At 37.9% G+C, this 19,455-nt stretch overlaps 1 protein-coding gene across 4 annotated transcripts in view; it reads right to left on the bottom strand.

The window, feature by feature from the left end:
* Nucleotides 1-17,861, bottom strand: part of TRIM24 (tripartite motif containing 24) — a 135,515-nt gene extending 117,654 nt beyond the window's left edge. For 3 of the 4 annotated variants that reach the window (XR_008912315.1, XM_003342027.4, XM_007504389.3), the window contains exon 1: nt 16,450-17,861. Coding sequence is in view for 3 of the 4 variants with exons in the window: in XM_003342027.4 (XP_003342075.1) it covers nt 16,450-16,843 (394 nt within the window). In the remaining variant the exon portion in view is untranslated. The remainder of the gene's footprint in view (nt 1-16,449) is intronic. The other variant, XM_007504390.3, reaches the window with a different exon arrangement.
* Nucleotides 17,862-19,455: the final 1,594 nt, after the last annotated feature.

Genomic DNA, 19,455 nt, shown 5'->3' with positions numbered 1-19,455 from the left:
ATGAGGCCAAATTTGAACTCAGGACCACCTAGGCCCAGCTCTCTATCCACTAAGCCACTTAGCTGCCTTCATGTTAAATTTCTAACTATTACAGTTAATTAAGAGTTAAATAATTACTTGAACTAATTAGAGATTCTTGGTAAGTAGAAGCAGAGAAAGAGGATTGAAGGGTTTACCTTAAGAAGTCAGATAGAATCTTCATGGAGTTTCCTTAAAGGAATTCTCAGGAGCCCTAGAAGGTCTGTTGGAAAATAACGGACACACTCTTGAAGGTTGGCTACTCTGAGGGTGGATGGTTGGATCTTTCCTCTGGAAAACCCTGGAAGAGCTGGTGACAGCTGGTTTTGGAAGACACTTGGATATAATGGAAAAGTTTGTGGAGGAGACCAACTGTGAGAGACTGGAAGTAGGCCCAAAGCAGGGCCTGGAGAGTGCTAGCTGCTGGGAGCCTGACAGTGGCTGGATTGATCTCTAGCTGGAGAAAGTAAAAGGAGATAGTGGATTTCTAATATTTATAAGAAGATAATTAATTAGTATATTTTAGTAAGATTAGATATTAAATAATTAGTCAGTTAAGTAGTTTAAGTCAGGCTTGAGAAATCAAGCATGAAGAAAGTCTCTTGTGAGACAGACTAGGTACTGGAATATAGTTTAGTTTTCTTAGATTAGGGAATATATATATCCTCAATCCTATATTTATCCTTTCCTTCCTTTACTTGCTTCTTTCAATAACATATTAAAATAGGTTTTTTGTTATAAGCTGTCTCCAGTCAGTCTCCATTTACCAAACCTTTAACTAAACCTTAAGTGCTGTAACTGAATTTCAATCCATACCAGCTGATAAGCAACTGTCTACTCAAGATCAATAACTGGCCCAACAGATACAGTATCAATTTACATCATTACATAACCAAACATTACAAGTTTTTAAGAGAGAGAGAAAGAGGGGAAAAGGTCAAGAATTTGCAACATGTAATGGGAATGTTTCCTTGGAATAGTGTTAATTCAATAGGCATCCATTGGGAGACAATGCCTAAATTTGGAAAGGGGGAGGGAACTCCCAACAAAATAACCAATTCTAAAACATTTGAGTATTGAGGTCAGTCAGTACTATTGACAGGGATTCCTTATTACAAAAAAATTTTTATCAAGTGTTCATTTGCATTGTATTTGGGCCAGCTAAGTTTAGACCCAAATTCTAGTACCCTAGTTTCTATCATAAATTCCATGTTTCCTAATATTTAAGGTTCTTAAATGAACTGAAATATGAGGAAGCAATTACAATCAGATTTCCTCTGATAAGTGAGGGATCACTGTATTTACATCTGTGTAACACCCTCCTAACCTCAGTTCACAGCATCCAATTCAATTCTTCATGGCACTTACTTCAAAAGCCTAGAAATTTTTAGAACTTAGAAAGTTATCAATATAAACTGAGGTAGGAAGAAGCAAAAAGTTAAAAGGGTGATAGGTGACAAACTCCTAAAACAGAAGTACTTAGAAAAACATTTCCTTATCCTTTTTTTAAACCCTTACCTTCTATCTTGGAATCAATATTGATTCCAAGGCAGAAAAGTGGTAAGGCCTAGGCAATGGGGGTTATGTGACTTGTCCAGAGTCACACATCTAGGAAGCATCTGAGGTCAGATCTGAACCTAGGACCTCCTGTCTCTAGACTTGGTTCTCAATCTGCTAAGCCACTCAGCTGCTCCTCTTCTAAACAAGCAACCTATCATCCATTCACTCTTTCTATGGCAACATGTTCAATGGTTTTGTAGACAAATCAAGCTCCCCTTGTTTCACATTCACAAACAAGGTCAGATGTAAAAGATTTAAAGTATGTTGGGTGTCTATACCTCTATCAAGGAAAGGGCTCAAAAATTCCAAGGGGTCTCAAAAGTAATCTTAATCCAAACCATATTATCCTTAATTTAAACATTATCCTTTTAATAACATGCCTAATCCAACACAGCTCAGCAGCAAGAACTAGAAAGAGAAATCCCATTCAAAATCACCTTAGACAAAATAAAATACCTAGGAATCTACCTCCCAAGACAAACACAGGAACTATATGAACACAACTACAAAACACTCGCCACACAACTAAAACTAGACTTGAACAAATGGAAAAACATTAACTGCTCATGGATAGGACGAGCCAATATAATAAAAATGACCATCCTGCCCAAACTTATTTATCTATTTAGTGCCATACCCATTGAACTACCAAAATACTTCTTCACTGATTTAGAAAAAACCATAACAAAGTTCATTTGGAAGAACAAAAGATCAAGGATATCCAGGGAAATAATGAAAAAAAAAACACATATGATGGGGGCCTTGCAGTCCCAGACCTAAAACTATATTACAAAGCAGCAGTCATCAAAACAATTTGGTACTGGCTAAGAAACAGAAAGGAAGATCAGTGGAATAGACTGGAGGAAAGCGACCTCAGCAAGACAGTATACGATAAACCCAAAGATCCCAGCTTTTGGGACAAAAATCCACTATTCGATAAAAACTGCTGGGAAAATTGGAGGACAGTGTGGGAGAGACTAGGAATAGATCAACACCTCACACCCTACACCAAGATAAATTCAAAATGGGTGAGTGACTTAAACATAAAGAAGGAAACCATAAGTAAATTGGGTAAACACAGAATAGTATACATGTCAGACCTTTGGGAGGGGAAAGGCTTTAAAACCAAGCAAGATATAGAAAGAATCACAAAATGTAAAATAAATAATTTTGACTACATCAAACTAAAAAGCTTTTGTACAAACAAAACCAATATAACTAAAATCAGAAGGGAAACAACAAATTGGGAAAAAATCTTCATAGAAACCTCTGACAAAGGTTTAATTACTCATATTTATAATGAGCTAAATCAATTGTACAAAAAATCAAGCCATTCTCCAATTGATAAATGGGCAAGGGAAATGGATAGGCAGTTCTCAGATAAAGAAATCAAAACTATTAACAAGCACATGAAGAAGTGTTCTACATCTCTTATAATCAGAGAGATGCAAATCAAAACAACTCTGAGGTATCACCTCACACCTAGCAGATTGGCTAACATGACAGCAAAGGAAAGTAAGGAATGCTGGAGGGGATGTGGCAAAGTAGGGACATTAATTCATTGCTGGTGGAGCTGTGAACTGATCCAACCATTCTGGAGGGCAATTTGGAACTATGCCCAAAGGGCGACAAAAGAATATCTACCCTTTGACCCAGCCATAGCACTGCTGGGTCTGTACCCCAAAGAGATAATGGACACAAAGACTTGTACAAAAATATTCATAGCTGCACTCTTTGTGGTGGCCCAAAACTGGAAAACGAGGGGATGCCCATCAATTGGGGAATGGCTGAACAAACTGTGGTATATGTTGGTGATGGAATACTATTGTGCTAAAAGGAATAATAAAGTGGAGGAATTTCATGGAGACTGGAACGACCTCCAGGAAGTGATGCAGAGCGAGAGGAGCAGAACCAGGAGAACATTGTACACAGAGACTAATACACTGTGGTATAATCGAACGTAATGGACTTCTCCATTAGTGGCGGTGTAATGTCCCTGAACAACTTGCAGGGATCCAGGAGAAAAAAACACCATTCATAAGCAAAGGATAAACTATGGGAGTGGAAACACCGAGAAAAAGCAACTGCCTGAATACAGAGGTTGAGGGGACATGACAGAGGATAGACTCTAAATGAACACTCTAATGCAAATACTATCAACAAAGCAATGGGTTCAAATCAAGAAAACATCTAATGCCCAGTGGACTTACGCGTCGGCTATGGGGGGTGGGGAGGAGGAAAAGAAAATGATCTATGTCTTTAACGAATAATGCTTGGAAATGATTCAATAAAATATATTTAAAAAAAAAATAACATGCCTAAGTAGCACTCCAATCTTTCCTTCAAGAATTCTACTCTGTGGGAAATCTCCTGAGTGATAAGCCTTTTTTCTAGTTTTTTTTTCCTTTACCAAGGCTAAGCATCTTAAAACTCAGAACATACAAAATTTGAACTCAGCCTTCTCCACTCCCTCCGCCCCAAATCCTTCTCTCTTCCTTATTATAGTTATAGGTAGCCCCATCCCACCAGTTACCTAGGCTCACAAACTGGAGACATCCAGACTCCTCACTTTCTCTCTCACTATTACCAACCAGTCTGTTACTAAATTAAGTCAATTTAACCTCTTCAATTCCTTGTATAAGTATATCCCCTTCTCTCTTTGGTTCAGGCCCTCATAATTTCACTTTTGTTCTATTGCAAGTCTTCCAAAGTTGGTCTTCGTGATTTAAGTATTGCCCTACTTCAGTGCATCTTCCCCTCAACTGTCAAAATTATATTCCTAAATCACAGGTCTAACCATGCCACCTCCAGAGAAAGTAAACTCCACTGCCTCCATATCACTTACAGATAAAATGTAGTCTTTATCCTTCATAATTTGGCAGTAACAAGACCTTAATGTCTAATTTCTCTGCAAACTTGGGAGCTTCACTATATTCCACATTACTAGACCAAATGTATAATATAAAACAGGTATTAGTACCAATTCTAGAGATGACATTATTTTAAAATCTCTATTTAGTATGGCCTTGAACATCTGTCTCTACTGTTGAGTTCCATAAGCAAATCCAAACTTTAGATTACTGGGGTTTATGTTTTGAGGTCCAAGGGATTCATTCTAAAAATTCTTTTAACAGATCCAAAAGCAATAAATAATTGCCCAATCATATTAGTATTTTTCTCCTGTGGCAAGAAGCTAGTGCATGTTTGAAGCATTATAGGTTTAGTTCTATAACAATCGAAAAGCATCATGATCATACAAAGTTTTATCACTTAGATATAATTCTTTTTTTTTTTTAAACCCTTACCTTCAGTCTAGGAATCAATGCTGTGTATTGGTTCCAAGAAGAGTGGTAAGGGCTAGGCAGTGGGGGTCAAGTGACTTGCCCAGGGTCACACAACTGGGAAGTATCTGAGGACTTAGATCTAATTCTAAAAGCAACATGCTCTTGCAGTTTTTCAACCTGACATCAAATTGTTTCCAAATTGCCACAAGGATTCATCAGTTGAACACAATGATCTCCAGTAATGACCAAACACATGTACATACTGCTACCCAAGAACCACCTCATTCCCCTTGTACTCCATCGGCTGGGTAATCATATGATCAAAATGTTATTAACTTTGAGCTCTTATAAATCAAATGTCAGGCTATTTGAAAACCTTGCTTACTGGATTTGTGCATTTTTGAAAAAAGCAATTTTGAAATCATCACACTATTACAACCATTACAAACATTCTATCTTACATTGTGCCTCTCCTTGCAGTGTAATAGCTATTTTCTGATTTAAACTTATCTTCTGTTTATGTTGCTATTCTTCTCAATGGAAGATTTTCAAATGAACTAGTTGACAACAGATCAGTTGTTCTCTAAAACTTTGTGTTACTGAATATAGCTGGTATGCCAATGGTAGGAAAAAATAAAGTCACATCTTAAAAAGATTCTTTCCTTACAAAGGTAATTACAAAAGCAAATACTGCTTTTAAAAAAGCAATATATACAATTTAATTTAAGTCCATTCATCACTTAATGCAACACTAGCAAGAAGGAAAGTTAATACTTTCTATCTTAACTACCCATTCATTTTCATCAGTTGGTTAAGTGGTTAAAATTTTAAAATAAGTTTCCATCAGTCAGCAAGAGAACTTGTAAAATTTTCCAATCATTTCCCACAACATACTTATGTGAGCAAGCATTTTCACGTTATTCTTGTTTTAAATCAAAACACAGAAATAAACTCAATGCAGAAACAAACTATGGTGTTAAGCCAATATTTCAAACTTTTGTTCAAAAAATAAAAAGTCCAACATCAAAATTAGATTATGTTAAATATTTTCCATGTTGTATTGCATTAAAAATATTATTTATATTCAACAAAATTTATAAGAAATGTAATACTGAATCCCCAAAATAGTGAACACTTCTTTTCATTTCTGCATTTCCCACATAAATTAGTTATAACTGTTTTACAATCAAGAGTTTTATAATTTTATGTTTACTTTTCATAATTAACATTAGAATACATAGAATAAAATTTTATATTTTGTAATTCTAAATTAGAGTTGGAGTAGACATTTAGTAAATCAATCTAAAAGAATAAAAATTATAACACTCACAAAATTCATGTTACAATAAAAAATGTCATGCTACAATTACAAAATGATCTCAATTTTGAGTTAGCTGGACAAATCTCAAATCAGGGATTATCTTCCATTAAGATGATTTGTATCAGTTTTGTTGCTTACTGCATTTGAACAGAAAGATTTTTTTATATGAAAGTACCATGGCCATATCTTGCAATTGCATTAATTTTGGTAAACTAGTTTCCACAAAACTGCAATGTTTTAATACTTGTAAATGAACAAGAAAAAAGATTATGGATAAAAGTGAAGTTTCCAATACTCAAATGTCTTAAATGTTTATCTAATTAAAAAAAATCAATTAATCTCTTCATAATGAATAACTAGAACCACACAACATGTTGATGAGAAAATCCACTAGCACAATGAGCTTATTATTGCACTATGTAAGAAAACATTCATAGGATGAACAGAAAGCTCTAAGACATATGAATTGACCAATATAAAGTGAAGGAAGCAGAACCAGGAAAACAATATATATAATATTAATGTAAATGTAAAGTGGAAACAACAACAATTGAAACTGAAATGCTGTGGAGCTATAATGTCATTTTATACACTCTAAAATCTAACATACATAATTTGATCTTCACAACGATCTTGTGCTGCAATATAATTCATCACTTCCCTTTTATGGAGAAGGAAAATTAAGCTCAAGTAACTTGTCAAAATTATATTCCTGGTAAGTAGCAGAGCATAGTTTTAAACTTACATCTATCCTATGGTATTTATTACCAGTGTCATCAACCTTTAGTTGAGAGCTTCTAGTGACCACAGACTTAAAACTGGAAAAAATCTTAGGTCAACTATTCCTGCTTATAAATCCAGTTATCTTTTCAATATATCATATGCCAACAAAAAAATTCACTTGAAAGTCTGGCACAATCAGTGGTGCTTTGGTTTTCAAATGCTGGTGGGATACCTTGGCATCTGAATTGTTTACTTACAGTAAGGGGAAATAAAGAGGAAGTCAAGTAAATTGGGTTCTTTCTAATCCTAGCTCTGCCATTAATTAGCTGTGTAATCTTGGGCACACGTGATAATCTCTTCAGGTTTGTCACTTTATCTATAAAATGTGTGTGTGTGTGAATTTTAGATTATCTCTAAAAGGAGATTCAAATAATCCAAAAGGAAAGAAAGTATCTGCTCTTTGCTGGTAACTGACAAGGGAAACAAAAGGCTCCAGAGGCCCAGCAAAAAAAAAAAAAGACCTAGGGAGTTCTTATATTTAGCAAATATTTCTGAGGGAGAAAGGAAAATCATTTGGGGCTGGGGTGGTCAGTAAGATAAGAGAATGTGAATGAAAGAGTAAAATTTGGAAAGGCACAGAAAAAGGGTTAGGTAAAAAACTGTTTTCAGAATGAAGATGTGGATGCCAAGAGGGTAAACAAATGATAAATGTTTGTTGTCTTTGCTTGAATGAGGAAAGGTGAGCAAAAAGCATGGAGAGAGAAAGGCACAAGCATCCAGACTGATGTGGATCAGAAGTTTCAGGAGCAGCTAGGTAGCACAGTGAATAGAGTGGTAGGCCTGAGAAGGGAGGACCTGGCTTCTGACCCTGACCAAGTCACTTAATCCCAAATGCCTAGCCCTTACAACTCTTCTGTCTTAGAAATGAAATTAAGAAAGAAGGGTTTAGTCTTGAGCAACAATAGGCAACTTGGGTAGCCTTGAATTCCAGTCTAAGATTCAAGACTTACAAACTATCATTGAAAAGAGTGAGTGACATGATTAAAGCAAAGTTTTATGCAAACTAACCTGGCCAAACCAGATAAAAGCTAAGTAGGAAGTGATAGAAGAATCTGGGTTAAGATGGTAGTAGTAAGAATAGAAAAGGGATGGATAAAAGTCACTCCAAACTATCAACAAGATCTGGTGCTTATAGAGGGGAAGGAACAAAAAACTAAAAAAGAAGTCATTTTGAAACTGTTATGATGTGGACTATATTGTTAAGAAAAGGCAGAGAGAGGGAGAACAGAGCTCAATCTGCTTATAACCACCAATACTTTATTAAAAGACATTTTTTTCTGGAGAAATTTTCATCTTGTCAATATCTGCATGTATACTTAATTTTTTTTAATTGATCTCTTTTATTATGTTGAGATTCTATTGGAAATATGAGACTGGTGTTTAATATATGAAATAAGAGCCTCTGCATCCACAAAAGGATTTTGAATAAGCATAGCACACATATTCAGCTCACCAAAAAATGCTCTTCCTCAAGTTAGTTAGGTAATCCATATATCTAATCTTCATTTTAGAAATGAGGAAAATGTTCAGTCACTCAATAAGAGCACTGAACTAGAATTTCCTAGATTTCATCCAAATCTAAATTCTGTGACAAACTATGATGGTCAGAGCTGGAATTCTTCTGACATCACATTCAACATTTTTTTTATTCATGGCATCATGCACTTGCTCATAATTGAGAGTATGGGAATAGATAAGATCATCTATGAAGCAACATATTTAGAGGTTAATAAAATTAACTCTTCCTTATACAATGTTCAATAATAAAGCTTAAGAATCTCAAGAAAAATAATGCATAAAATATAAATAACATGGAAATAGATTTTGAACAATGATACAATGTGTAACCCAGTGGAATTGCTTGTTAGCTACGGGAGGTGGAGGGGGGCTCATGAATCATGTAACCATGGAAAAATATTCTAAATAAAAAATTTTTTTAAAAAGAAAAGAATGCATAAAGTATAAAGGGGACCCAACCCCTCTGAAGAGGTTAGAAGTCTATATGTGTCAAAGATCTAATATATTTTTAAGTATTAACCCGTTTTTGTTTCTCAAAAGAAAAAGATAAAGAAAAAGCAATCTTTATTGTTTGGAACAGCTTTCTGGGAAGAGAGGGTGGAATGGGGAGGATACAAGGGGAAATTAAGGAAATAAAAAATATCAATAAAAATTAATTTTTTTTTCAAAAAGGGAAGAGGACCTAGCAATGCCAGATCTCAAACTAATGACAAATAATAGTTAAAATTTATATAGCATCTATTTACCAAGCACTGTGCTAATTGCTTCACAATTATTATCTCATTTGATTCTCACAACAACCCTAGGCAGTAGCTGTTATTCCCCATTTTACAACTGGTGGAAACTGAAGCAAATAAGAGTTAAGTGAATTGGCCCAGGGTCCCACAGCCATTAAAATATCTAAGGCTCAACTGGAATGCAGGTCTTTTTACTTTAGGCCTAGCATTCTGTTTTCTGCATCACCTATCATAAAGCAAAAACTATTTGGTATTGGTTAGAAAATTAGAAAAGTTGATAAATGGAATAGAATAGGCAAAGAAGGTCCAAACCCAAGGAAACCAACTACTAATTTGGCAAAGGCTTTTGCAGAAACTAGATTTAGAACATTTTATTCCATATGCCACAATAATCTCTAAATGAAGTCACAACCTAAATATTAAACAGTCACATCATAAAACATTAGATGAGAATGGAAGATACACCTTCTAGTAATATGCCTAATGGGAAAAATCTTAAGCAACAGAATTAATATAATTTTGATTACAAGACATTAAAATGCTTTTGCATTATGAAAATCAATGCAGCTCAAAGTAAAATGGGAGAAATATTTGTAGGGTAAAAAGGAATTCTTTTATTCTTTTTTTAATTTAACAGGGGACCTAGAGATTCTCCTACCATAGAGATGTGTAGGGTTTAACCAGCCCACAGTGACAGGAAGTAGAAACCTTTGAGATAGGAAGGAGGAATCATAGAGACAGGAAGTGAAGTGGAAAGGGGTATAAAAAGGGCCTGCATGGGGGGAGAGGGGGGGTCGGTTCCTGACAGGTGCTGGGAGTTGCCAGGAAGGTGGCTGCAGGGAGTGTGTTGGGTTGGTGTTTGGTGTTTAGTTGCTGGAATATAAACAGCAAGCCTGAGTTTATTGATGGGGTTTTTTGGCTTTAGCCTTGGATTAACTCTCCCCTTGGCTATTTTTAGCTAAACAAATCAAGAACTCAAAACACCCCTACTTAACACTAAATAAGAGAATTCATGAGTCACTTACTAGAGCTCACACCTCCAAAGGTCACTGCCCCACTACTTGGGCAGTACAAAGCAAACTGAAAGACTTGATTGGTTTATGTAAAGTGGGGGAGCAACAAGAATTGATGTCGAGATAACTTAAAAAAGTCATCCAGAGAGCTGATTCATTTTCTCTGGATTAGTGAGCCAGACTGGTAGAGAAGGAGACTCTTTCCCTGGATCCTTTGTCGGTTTGCAGTGGTGAGTGGAGTGATTCCTTCCTTGGTTCTTCAATGAGGAGACCCTTTCTGCTCTTTTGTGCTTCAGTGGGACACTCCCTTCAGTGTGAGTTCTGGTGAGATTACTGGAGGTTTTAGCCTCCTGTGTACTGAAGGTTCTCAGTGGATTCTTCAGCATCTCCTGGCTCTTTGGTTTTTGGCTTTAGGTTTCCTAATTAGGATTTTGAATTCTGGTGAGATTCACTTTTAGATGCGCATTTGAGATCTGGAGACATTAGGATTAAACTTAGGGTATTTGTAGCTAGGCAGTACTTTCTGTCCATGTATATTTTTCCACTTTCACTCTTTCCAACTCTTTGTAAATAAAGCTGCTAAAGTCATTTTGACTTAAGCTGTAATATTTTTAAATCAGCGATCACAATATTACTTTAAAACTTTTCATTTTAGCATAAAACTTAAATTTAAATTAACTTAAATAAAATTTAAATTCTTATAGCTTTTAGAGAGCTTTTGCCTTTAAAGGACTTTTGGCTTTAGTCTTTAGAGGGCTTTTTGTCTTTTGATTTGGGCTGTTAGGTTTTTTATTCCTTGAACTTTTTTGGGAGGTGGTTGGTCTTTGTGGACAGATCTAATTGGGGTTGGCTTAAACACTGATTGGGTTGGTTTTGATTGGGGTGGATTGGGTTGGAACTTTGTGGGGTGGTTGTTATTAACAGTAGACGTAGGCAGTTTTAGGTAGTAATTATAGGTAGTTATAGGATAACTAGTATAGACATTAGGAAATTTTTCTTTATTTCTTTCCTACAATTCCCTCCTTTACTGTATTCCTTTCTATCTCTATTTTAATAAAACTAAATTGTTAATTGTTAAAAGCTGTCAGAAGTTCTCTTTTCTCTGACTTAAAGGGATAATATTAATTTACAAGTGTACTATATTCTCATTAAAACTTAAGTTGTTAAAAACTGCTCTCTTATTTTATCAAACCCCTATTTTAACCCTCATAGTAGCAAACATCTGATCAATACAAGATTTATAAAGAATTAACACAAAATCATAAGAAGAAACATTGATCAATGCTTATGAACATGCAGTTTTTAAAAGAAAGGAAAGCTATAAAATGACCAAATGAATGCTCCAGATTGTTAGAAAAAATTTAAAAGTTTCACATAGCATTTGTTAGACTGGCAAAATGAAAATGGCTAATGCAGGAAAGGATATAAGAAGATAGTAACACTAAACTATATTGGAGGAGCTGGGGATTAGCACAAAATATATGCAAAACCATTTGGAATTTTATATGGCCCTTTGACTTGGCAATACTCCTAGACATATAACCCCAGTATCAAAGATGAAAAACTAGAACATAAAATACTGAGAATGGCACACATTTTGTAGTAGCTAAGAACTAGAAACAAAGTCGGTTCCCATCATGAGTGGTTTGGTTGAATAAAAACTGTGGTATATATATTGTGCTAAAACGCACAAAGACAATCGTCATCCTCGGTTACCGAGAAACTACTACTATGTTATTAAACTATAGAAATGACAATCATAAAGAAACACGAGGAAATATGAGGGAAATCTTGGGAAGACATATAAACTAATACAGAACAAAATAAGCAAAACTAAGGTAAGAGATAAATGACACTTAAAAAAGAGAAACAAAGATTTCAGAACAGTGATAAATGTAATGACCAACAATAACTTCATAAGACAAATGGAAGCATACCTCTTTCTACTGAGATGGACATCTACAGGATGAGGCATATATTTTCAGACATGGCCAGTATGCTAATTTATTTTTCTTGACCACTGATTAACAGAGTGTTTTATGAAGTTCTTGTTCAGGAGTCATTGGGAAGTAACACAAGAGTATCAAAAAAATTATGTTATCTTTGTACTATTCATTTTATATTATGAACTTAACAGACATTAAACACGAACATTTCAAAGCACAGAGAACAGAAATGAAAACTGCAAACAAAACTTATGATTTTTAAAGTGTATGTTAAATTCAACATGTTAGCAATAGATAACCCAGCTTTCCTATATCCTCTTTTAAATTTCTTTCTGCTCTTTTTCTGTGTAAGTACTTTAATTTCATATTTTTAATGACAACAAATTTATTCTCTCTCACCTCCCTCATTAAAAAAATCTAATATGTATAGTCAAACAAATAAATATGCTTATAGAATATGCCCAAGAAATAAGCCTCAAATTATAGCACCCTCAGTCCAACACTTCTCAGTCAAGAGATAAGTAGCATGCAGCAAGCACTGCAGGTTCTTGAATATAGTAGATTAAAGTCTTTCAAATTTGTTTGTCTTTACAATGTTGTTAGAGTGTAAATTGTTTTACTTCTGCTCATTTCTTTATTTATCAGTTTGCCTTTCAACATTTTCTCTGAAACCACCATTTCTTGTAGCACAAAAGTATTCCATTACTTTCATATGCCATAATTTGTTTAGTCATTCCAATTGATGAATTTATTGCCACCACAAAAAGAGCTGGTGTAATAAATATTTTTGTAAGTATGGGTGGTTCTTTTCTTCTTTCTCTGATGTCTTTGGAGTATAAGTCTAGTACTGGCATTGCTGAGTCAAAGGATATGCACAGTTGAGCAACTTTATAGGCATAGTTCCAAACTGCTTTCAAGAACTTTTCTGTGTATTTTTGCATTGTTCATTAATGATGATTATAAAATTGTAAATGATAAGTCTGTTAAGGGCTGAAAAGGACTAGTAGCCCAAGCCCCTCATTTTACACATAGATAAGAAAAATTAGAACCAAAGAAGGTATGACCTTTTCATTTGTTTCACCTCTCTAAATCTATTAAATATTTCCACGTTTTCCACAATGGTACATGGTAAATACTTGGTCTTAGCTAAAGCAAAATATACAAGGCACAATGGACATCAAATTTATGAATTACTTTCATGTGTGAAAATAACACCATCAATTTAATGGTGACAGAGGGCAGATTTGAAAAAAGATCTGATTATCTCTCCCAACTACGTGATGGACAAATCACAACTCTGCCTTGAGTTTCCTCAATTGCAAAATGAAAGGTCTGGACTAAATGACTATGATCTGATGATTCCAATGCCAGTTTGTCCAAACTATATCACAATGTTTCTTTGAAAGGAGTCAACACAATGATACAGAAACTCAGGAGTAAATTCTACTCTGCTTTAGAATTTATACAATTAAAATAAATTAATTGCTTCTGCAATCATTTTTTTGGTTCCAATTGGGCAGCTGGATGGCTCAGTGGATTGAGAGACAAGCCTAGAGATGGGCGCTCCAAAGTTCAAAGGTAGCCTCAGACACTTCCTAGCTGTGTGACCCTGGGCAAGTCACTTAACCCTCATTGCCTGGCCTTTTACCACTCTTCTGCCTTGGAACCAATACATAGCATTGATTCTAAAATAAAAGGTAAGGATTTTAAAAAATAAATTACTGAAATTAGTTATTTTTTTTTCAAAACAAATTACTGAATCAAAAAAGAGAAAAATGAAATAAGATGAAACTGGACAAGGTAATTGGTTCAGGAAGAGAAAATTGACTAGGATTATAAATTTGAGGCAGATAATCCCAAATCACATAACCACAGAAGGAGTTGATTGTTTTACTTAAATTATATTTCACTAAAGAGATTATGTATTACAAAGGAGTGTCTTAATAGTTTTATATGCTGAAACTTTATAAACTTTTTTTTTAATTTCCATCTAGGTATCCTTCTGAACACTTGCAGGTACAAAGTACAGAAAAGGGAGAAACAAAATCAATCTACCTTCAAAACCCTGTTTATATTTCATGCATGATACAAGCTGGAATTCATAACACAATTGTTTTCAGGCCTCACAGATTTAGACCTGGGAAAGACTTTTAAGATACCATCTAATTTAATTTCTTCATTTTTCAGATGAATAAAGTGTCCCCAAGAGTTGAGAGACTCATCCCAAGTCACATAGGTAGACTCAATATTTGAACCTATGTCTAACTATGAATCCAAGACTTGTTTGTATAGCACCAATCATGGCTACAATTTATAGAACATTAATTATAGAGTCAGACTGTCATAATCTCCTTCTAGATAGGACTTCAAGCAGTTTCATAAAAAATTTTATTTCTTTAAAAGCAGTTTCATTGAATACTGTAATATTTGCCAAAAAAAAATTATGTTTTAGTCATTAAAATTGCCCCTATAGCCAGGATAAATTCTGAATAGGTATGTTGGTTGATTTACTGATGGGTAGTGAACTGGATGCTGTACATAACACAATGAATAAACTAAATTGGATGTGTTAAAGCCACAGTTCACTTATTCTAATTAAAGGCATTCTTCATCACTAAGACTTAGTTCAATGAACAATTTGGCATCATAATATATTGGGCGGGTAGGTGGTGCATGGGGCCTAGAGACATGGATTCAAATACTGCCTAAGACACTAGCAGCATGACCCTAGGCAAGTCACTAAACCCTGTTGGCCTCATTTTACTCATCTGTCAAATGAACTGAAGAAGTAAATGGCAAGCTACTCCAGTATTTTGCTGAGGAGGCCAGAAGACCAAAAATTGGGTCTGGATAGATTCAGACAAGACTGAACAACAACAAAAACACTAAAGATATTGGGGTGGGCATTGAAGAATATTCCCACACTAGCAAATATGAGAATAATACCAGCTAATATATATCTAGCACTAAGTATTTTACAATTATCTCATTTACTCTTCACAACACCAAACTGAGGCAGACATAAGTTAAGTATCTTGCCCAAACTCGCACAACTATTACTTGTTGGGTGTGACATTTGAACTCAGGTCTTCCTGTCTATAGTTCACTGCAAAGAAATGACTGAACACCACTATAACAGCTATTCCTCCAAAAGTTATTATTTCTTTTTTAAAAAGCTGTAAACATTTCCCTGAAATTTATTTTTTTCTTTAAATCAAGAAAAATACAAAATAATAAGCTTACAATATCCAAAACTTTTTAAACACTATAAGTCAATTATTTCACAATATTTTGCTTTTAATTTTTAAAAATGCTTCAGCTCTATTACCAAAAGCAATATTAAGTTACTTGTTAAGAGAGTCTCGTATTACACTGAAAAAAAAAAATCCACCACGGAGAAAACGTACATGTTCAACATTTCCAGCTGTTCTCATTATTGCATGGATGCTTTAAAAATCCACACCTTCCTACCAAACTTACTTTTTTCAAGGATTGGTTTATCTTTCTCCTCACTTTCCACATCCAACCCCGTCAAAATAAGGTTCCTTCCAGGAGGAAAAATAAAACCCTGTGATTTTGTCCCTTTGTCCCTAAAGAGGGGGAGCAAGAATAAAGCTATTGCAAGGAAACCAACCCATAACATGGAATCAAATCTCAAAGCTCTAACCTCGAATCGGACGTCAAACCTAACACCAATCGTTTCAACAAGAAAAAATGAAAAAACGAGGTGGTTTTCCCCTACGTTTCTAGTACCTCAAAGACTTGGACAAAAGCTCTAGGCAAACATCGAGTGAGAGAAATAACTCTTAAAGGAAGCTAGCATTCGAGGAAAAGTTCGACATAATGCATCGGGCAACTCGAAAGACTTAAAAAAAAAAAAGGCCTGGTCACCACAACGGAGAGGCCGAGAAAGGCATTAAGGGGGTGACCCCAGTGCATTTATCTCCAGTGGAGGCAGCGGGATCGCAAAGTCACCAGCGCCTATGTAAGTTGCCTGCAGAGAAACCGACACACCGCAGGAGCGCGCTGGGCCCTCCATGTCACACGCCTGCACACACACAAGACCCCTTCCTCTCTTCCCGCTCCCCCCTCAGGCGACATGACAGCAGGGTCGACACACACACACACTCACACATGCAGCGTCTCGCTAGCTAGCTCTCGTCCCCCGCCTCCCCGCCCCTTTTCTCCCCTCCCCCAGTTAGCGGCGCGGCTCAGCTCGCCCTCTCCAGGGCCTCCCTCGCGCCTGGGGCGGGAAAGGGTCTAGCTCACCTTGGGTGCTGTATGGAGGGGTGGCGGAGATTGGGGAGCCAGGGGGTGCGGTGGTGGCGGCGGCGGTGGCAGCAGGGGGGGGCGTCTCGGCGGCCCCCAAGAGCGGGGCGGGCAGCATGAGGTAGCGCTGGGGGGCGGGCAGGCAGCGCTGGCAGAAGGAGTGAAGGCAAGGCAGCAGCTTGGGCACCCGGCTCTGGATGTTCTGGTGACAGACGGCGCAAGTGTCCAACAGGTTGAGGCGGGCCGCCTCCCCGCCGCGCTCCGAGTCCGGGCCCTGCCGGCTCTCGGCCTCATTCTCCCCACTCGGGGCCGCGGCCGCCAGGGCCCCCGACGCTGCCGCAGCCGCCGCCGCCGCCGCAGCCGCCACGGCCGCTTTTTCCACAGCCACCTCCATTGTCCTGCCCCCGCTACTGCCGCTGCCGCCACCGAGGGAAAAGGGGGAGCACGATCTCCGCCCGCCGCCTCCTCCTCCTCCTTCTTCTTCCAACCACCGCCCCCGTCCTCCTCCTCCGGACTAGGGGGCGGGGAGGAGCAGGAGGGAGGCGTAGAGGAAGCCGCGGCCGGAAGGAGGGAGAGGAGTCTACGGGGACCGTTCTTCTCCGGCAGCGGGAAGCTTCGCTCTGGACCGACGCGCTCAAGGAACCCTCCCTGGTTTCGGCTTCGTCCGGGTCCTCGCCCCCGGCTCCGCTCTCAGACCGGCCGCGCTCCACAATCTCCCCCGCCTTCCGAAGGCGGCCTCCTCCCCGACTCCGCCCTCTCCTCGCAAGTAGGACGACCGCAAAAAAAGCCCCGCAGCCCAATGACCGCCGCCTCTCGCGAGGGGGCGGAGCCTGCCCGGGACTACCCAGGCTCGCCCCTTGAGTGGGGACCGCGAGAGGGAGAGGGGAGGCGGGAAGGGGGGGGGTGTGCAGGCCCCGCCTCCTCTCTGCCGAACTCCGCCGGCGGTTAAGCGGTTGATGGCGGTTTCGTACCGCCAAGGAGATGGAGGTCTCTGCTGTACTGGCCCAGTCGAGTGGCGCCCCCTTCTTCGGCCTGCACCCTCCCCGGGTCCAACCACCTAGCACCTAACTGAATATACCTCAGGGCCCCCCCCGAGGCGTTTCCGGGATAGGGGGCCACTTGGGGTGCCTCCTTCCCTTGGAGCATACGCCCCCCACCCCTTCCCTACTGGGAGCTGTGATTAATAAGTAACTGCCCGAGATAACTCTTCTGGCCCTTTGCGTGGTAGATTGTGGAGCACGACCTCCTGGCGCTCTACGTTAAAAGGAACAACTGAAAAATCTTTTTGTCACAGACCCCTCTGATCTGGAGAAGCCAAAGGACTCCAGAGTCTTGTATTTAGATATATAAAGTAAAATGCATAGGAGTGCAGAAAAAACTAATCATTAATATCATATTAAAATACAGTGATCAAATTAAATGTGTATAAAGTACATGGAATCTCTGGTTGAGAACCTTTGCTTTAAGGGAAATAAAGATCTGCAAGGTGCGAGAATGGTACGGGAAAGGGGGAGAGAGTCCTATTTAGGGGAAATACTGTGTGTGTGTGTGTGTGTGTGTGTGTGTGTGTGTTTAAGGCAGGAGGTCCATGAATTTTTACAATCTGCTAAAGAAAAAAAAAAACAACACCAGAATAATGAATGGAAAAGGTGGGGAGAATTGTGGGTGGAACTTGAAATGAACCCTTACAATGCTGGGTGAGCGAGAGAGTGAGTAGATGAATGGCTGGAGCCAATCCTCTTTTATGCTGCTTTTTGCTTAAATGGTTTTCTGGGATTGTACACTGTGAGAGGTTCACTTTCAAAGGCGCCTGGATTCCTATGTGTTGAAAGTTTATCAAGATAAAAATGTTAAGCTTTTTAATTTTTTTAAATCCAGAAATAAAATCCTAGGGACGAATATTCGGTATAAGGGAGTAGAAAAGGCCAGAAGACAGGCTATTTGTGAAAAACAAACATATAATGAATTTCAAAACCTTTTAAAAAGGTTTGTCTTTAGGATCTTTAGAAAAGATACAAGCAGCTCATTCTTCTGAGTCCCGGATAGAATTTAAATCTGAAGACCAGTCTTCAGATCCTCTTAGAGTAGCATTAAGCTTTATTGTACTTTGCACCTGCTAGAAATCTGACTTGTACGATCCTGTAGTCTAGGGAAGAAGCTAAGGAAGTGGCTCTGAATCTGAATTCAGGCTGGCCCCTAGGACTGAGATCACCAAAACCCAGATACCCAAGATCATTTTAGGTGATTGTCAAGATCTAAGAATCTTTCTGAGTGAGAGCCCCAGCAATGAGGAATTACTTCCCCTGCCTATGGCTAATAATAAATAGCAAAGGCTGAGCATTTTGGAAGAACCTATTTTGTACCAGCCTCAACCTGGCAATACTAATTTAAAAAATAAAACAAACTCTACCCAGAAAGTGCTTATTTTTTAGAAGAGGGCAGAGTCTGAGAATGAATTGGAGTGGAGAATATGGAGAATGTAAACTATGTATTCTTTGAATACCCAAAAGGTGAAATAACTTCTAAGCATCCAAAAGGTTTTTTCAAGGATGGGGGAAGGGAAGGAAGAGGAATGGAATCTGGGTATATTGTAAGTCAGCAAAGAAAGATAAAGAGCTGCCTTTCAGAAGACCTATGTTCAAATCCTTCCATTGGCACATTTTGGCATGGCAAATCACTTAATCTCTCAGTGTTTTAGGATTAAACTGTAGAGAAAATATTGTCTTGCATTGTTAAAGGGAATTTCCTCAACTAGGAAATTCAGTGAAATTACTGGTCTAGTCCAAGTCCCCAGAAGAAGGAACATCTATTTTCTTCCACTAGACACTCAAATGTGTAGAGTTTTAAACTAGCTTCTGTTAAGAGAATTTTTTATTAATTTCTCCTTTTTTCCATATAAGAGGGAAAGGAGCAATAATATTTTTCAGTAAGAGAGCCCCTGCTGGGCCACTTGTCTGCTGGTGACAGAAGGGTGTGGCCAAGTGGAGTTAGTCAGTTGCAGAGAGT

The sequence above is a fragment of the Monodelphis domestica genome, chromosome 5, assembly GCF_027887165.1.
Source record: "Monodelphis domestica isolate mMonDom1 chromosome 5, mMonDom1.pri, whole genome shotgun sequence".
NCBI classification, from domain to species: Eukaryota; Metazoa; Chordata; class Mammalia; order Didelphimorphia; family Didelphidae; genus Monodelphis; species Monodelphis domestica.
This window is presented reverse-complemented; position numbering and strand designations above follow the sequence as displayed.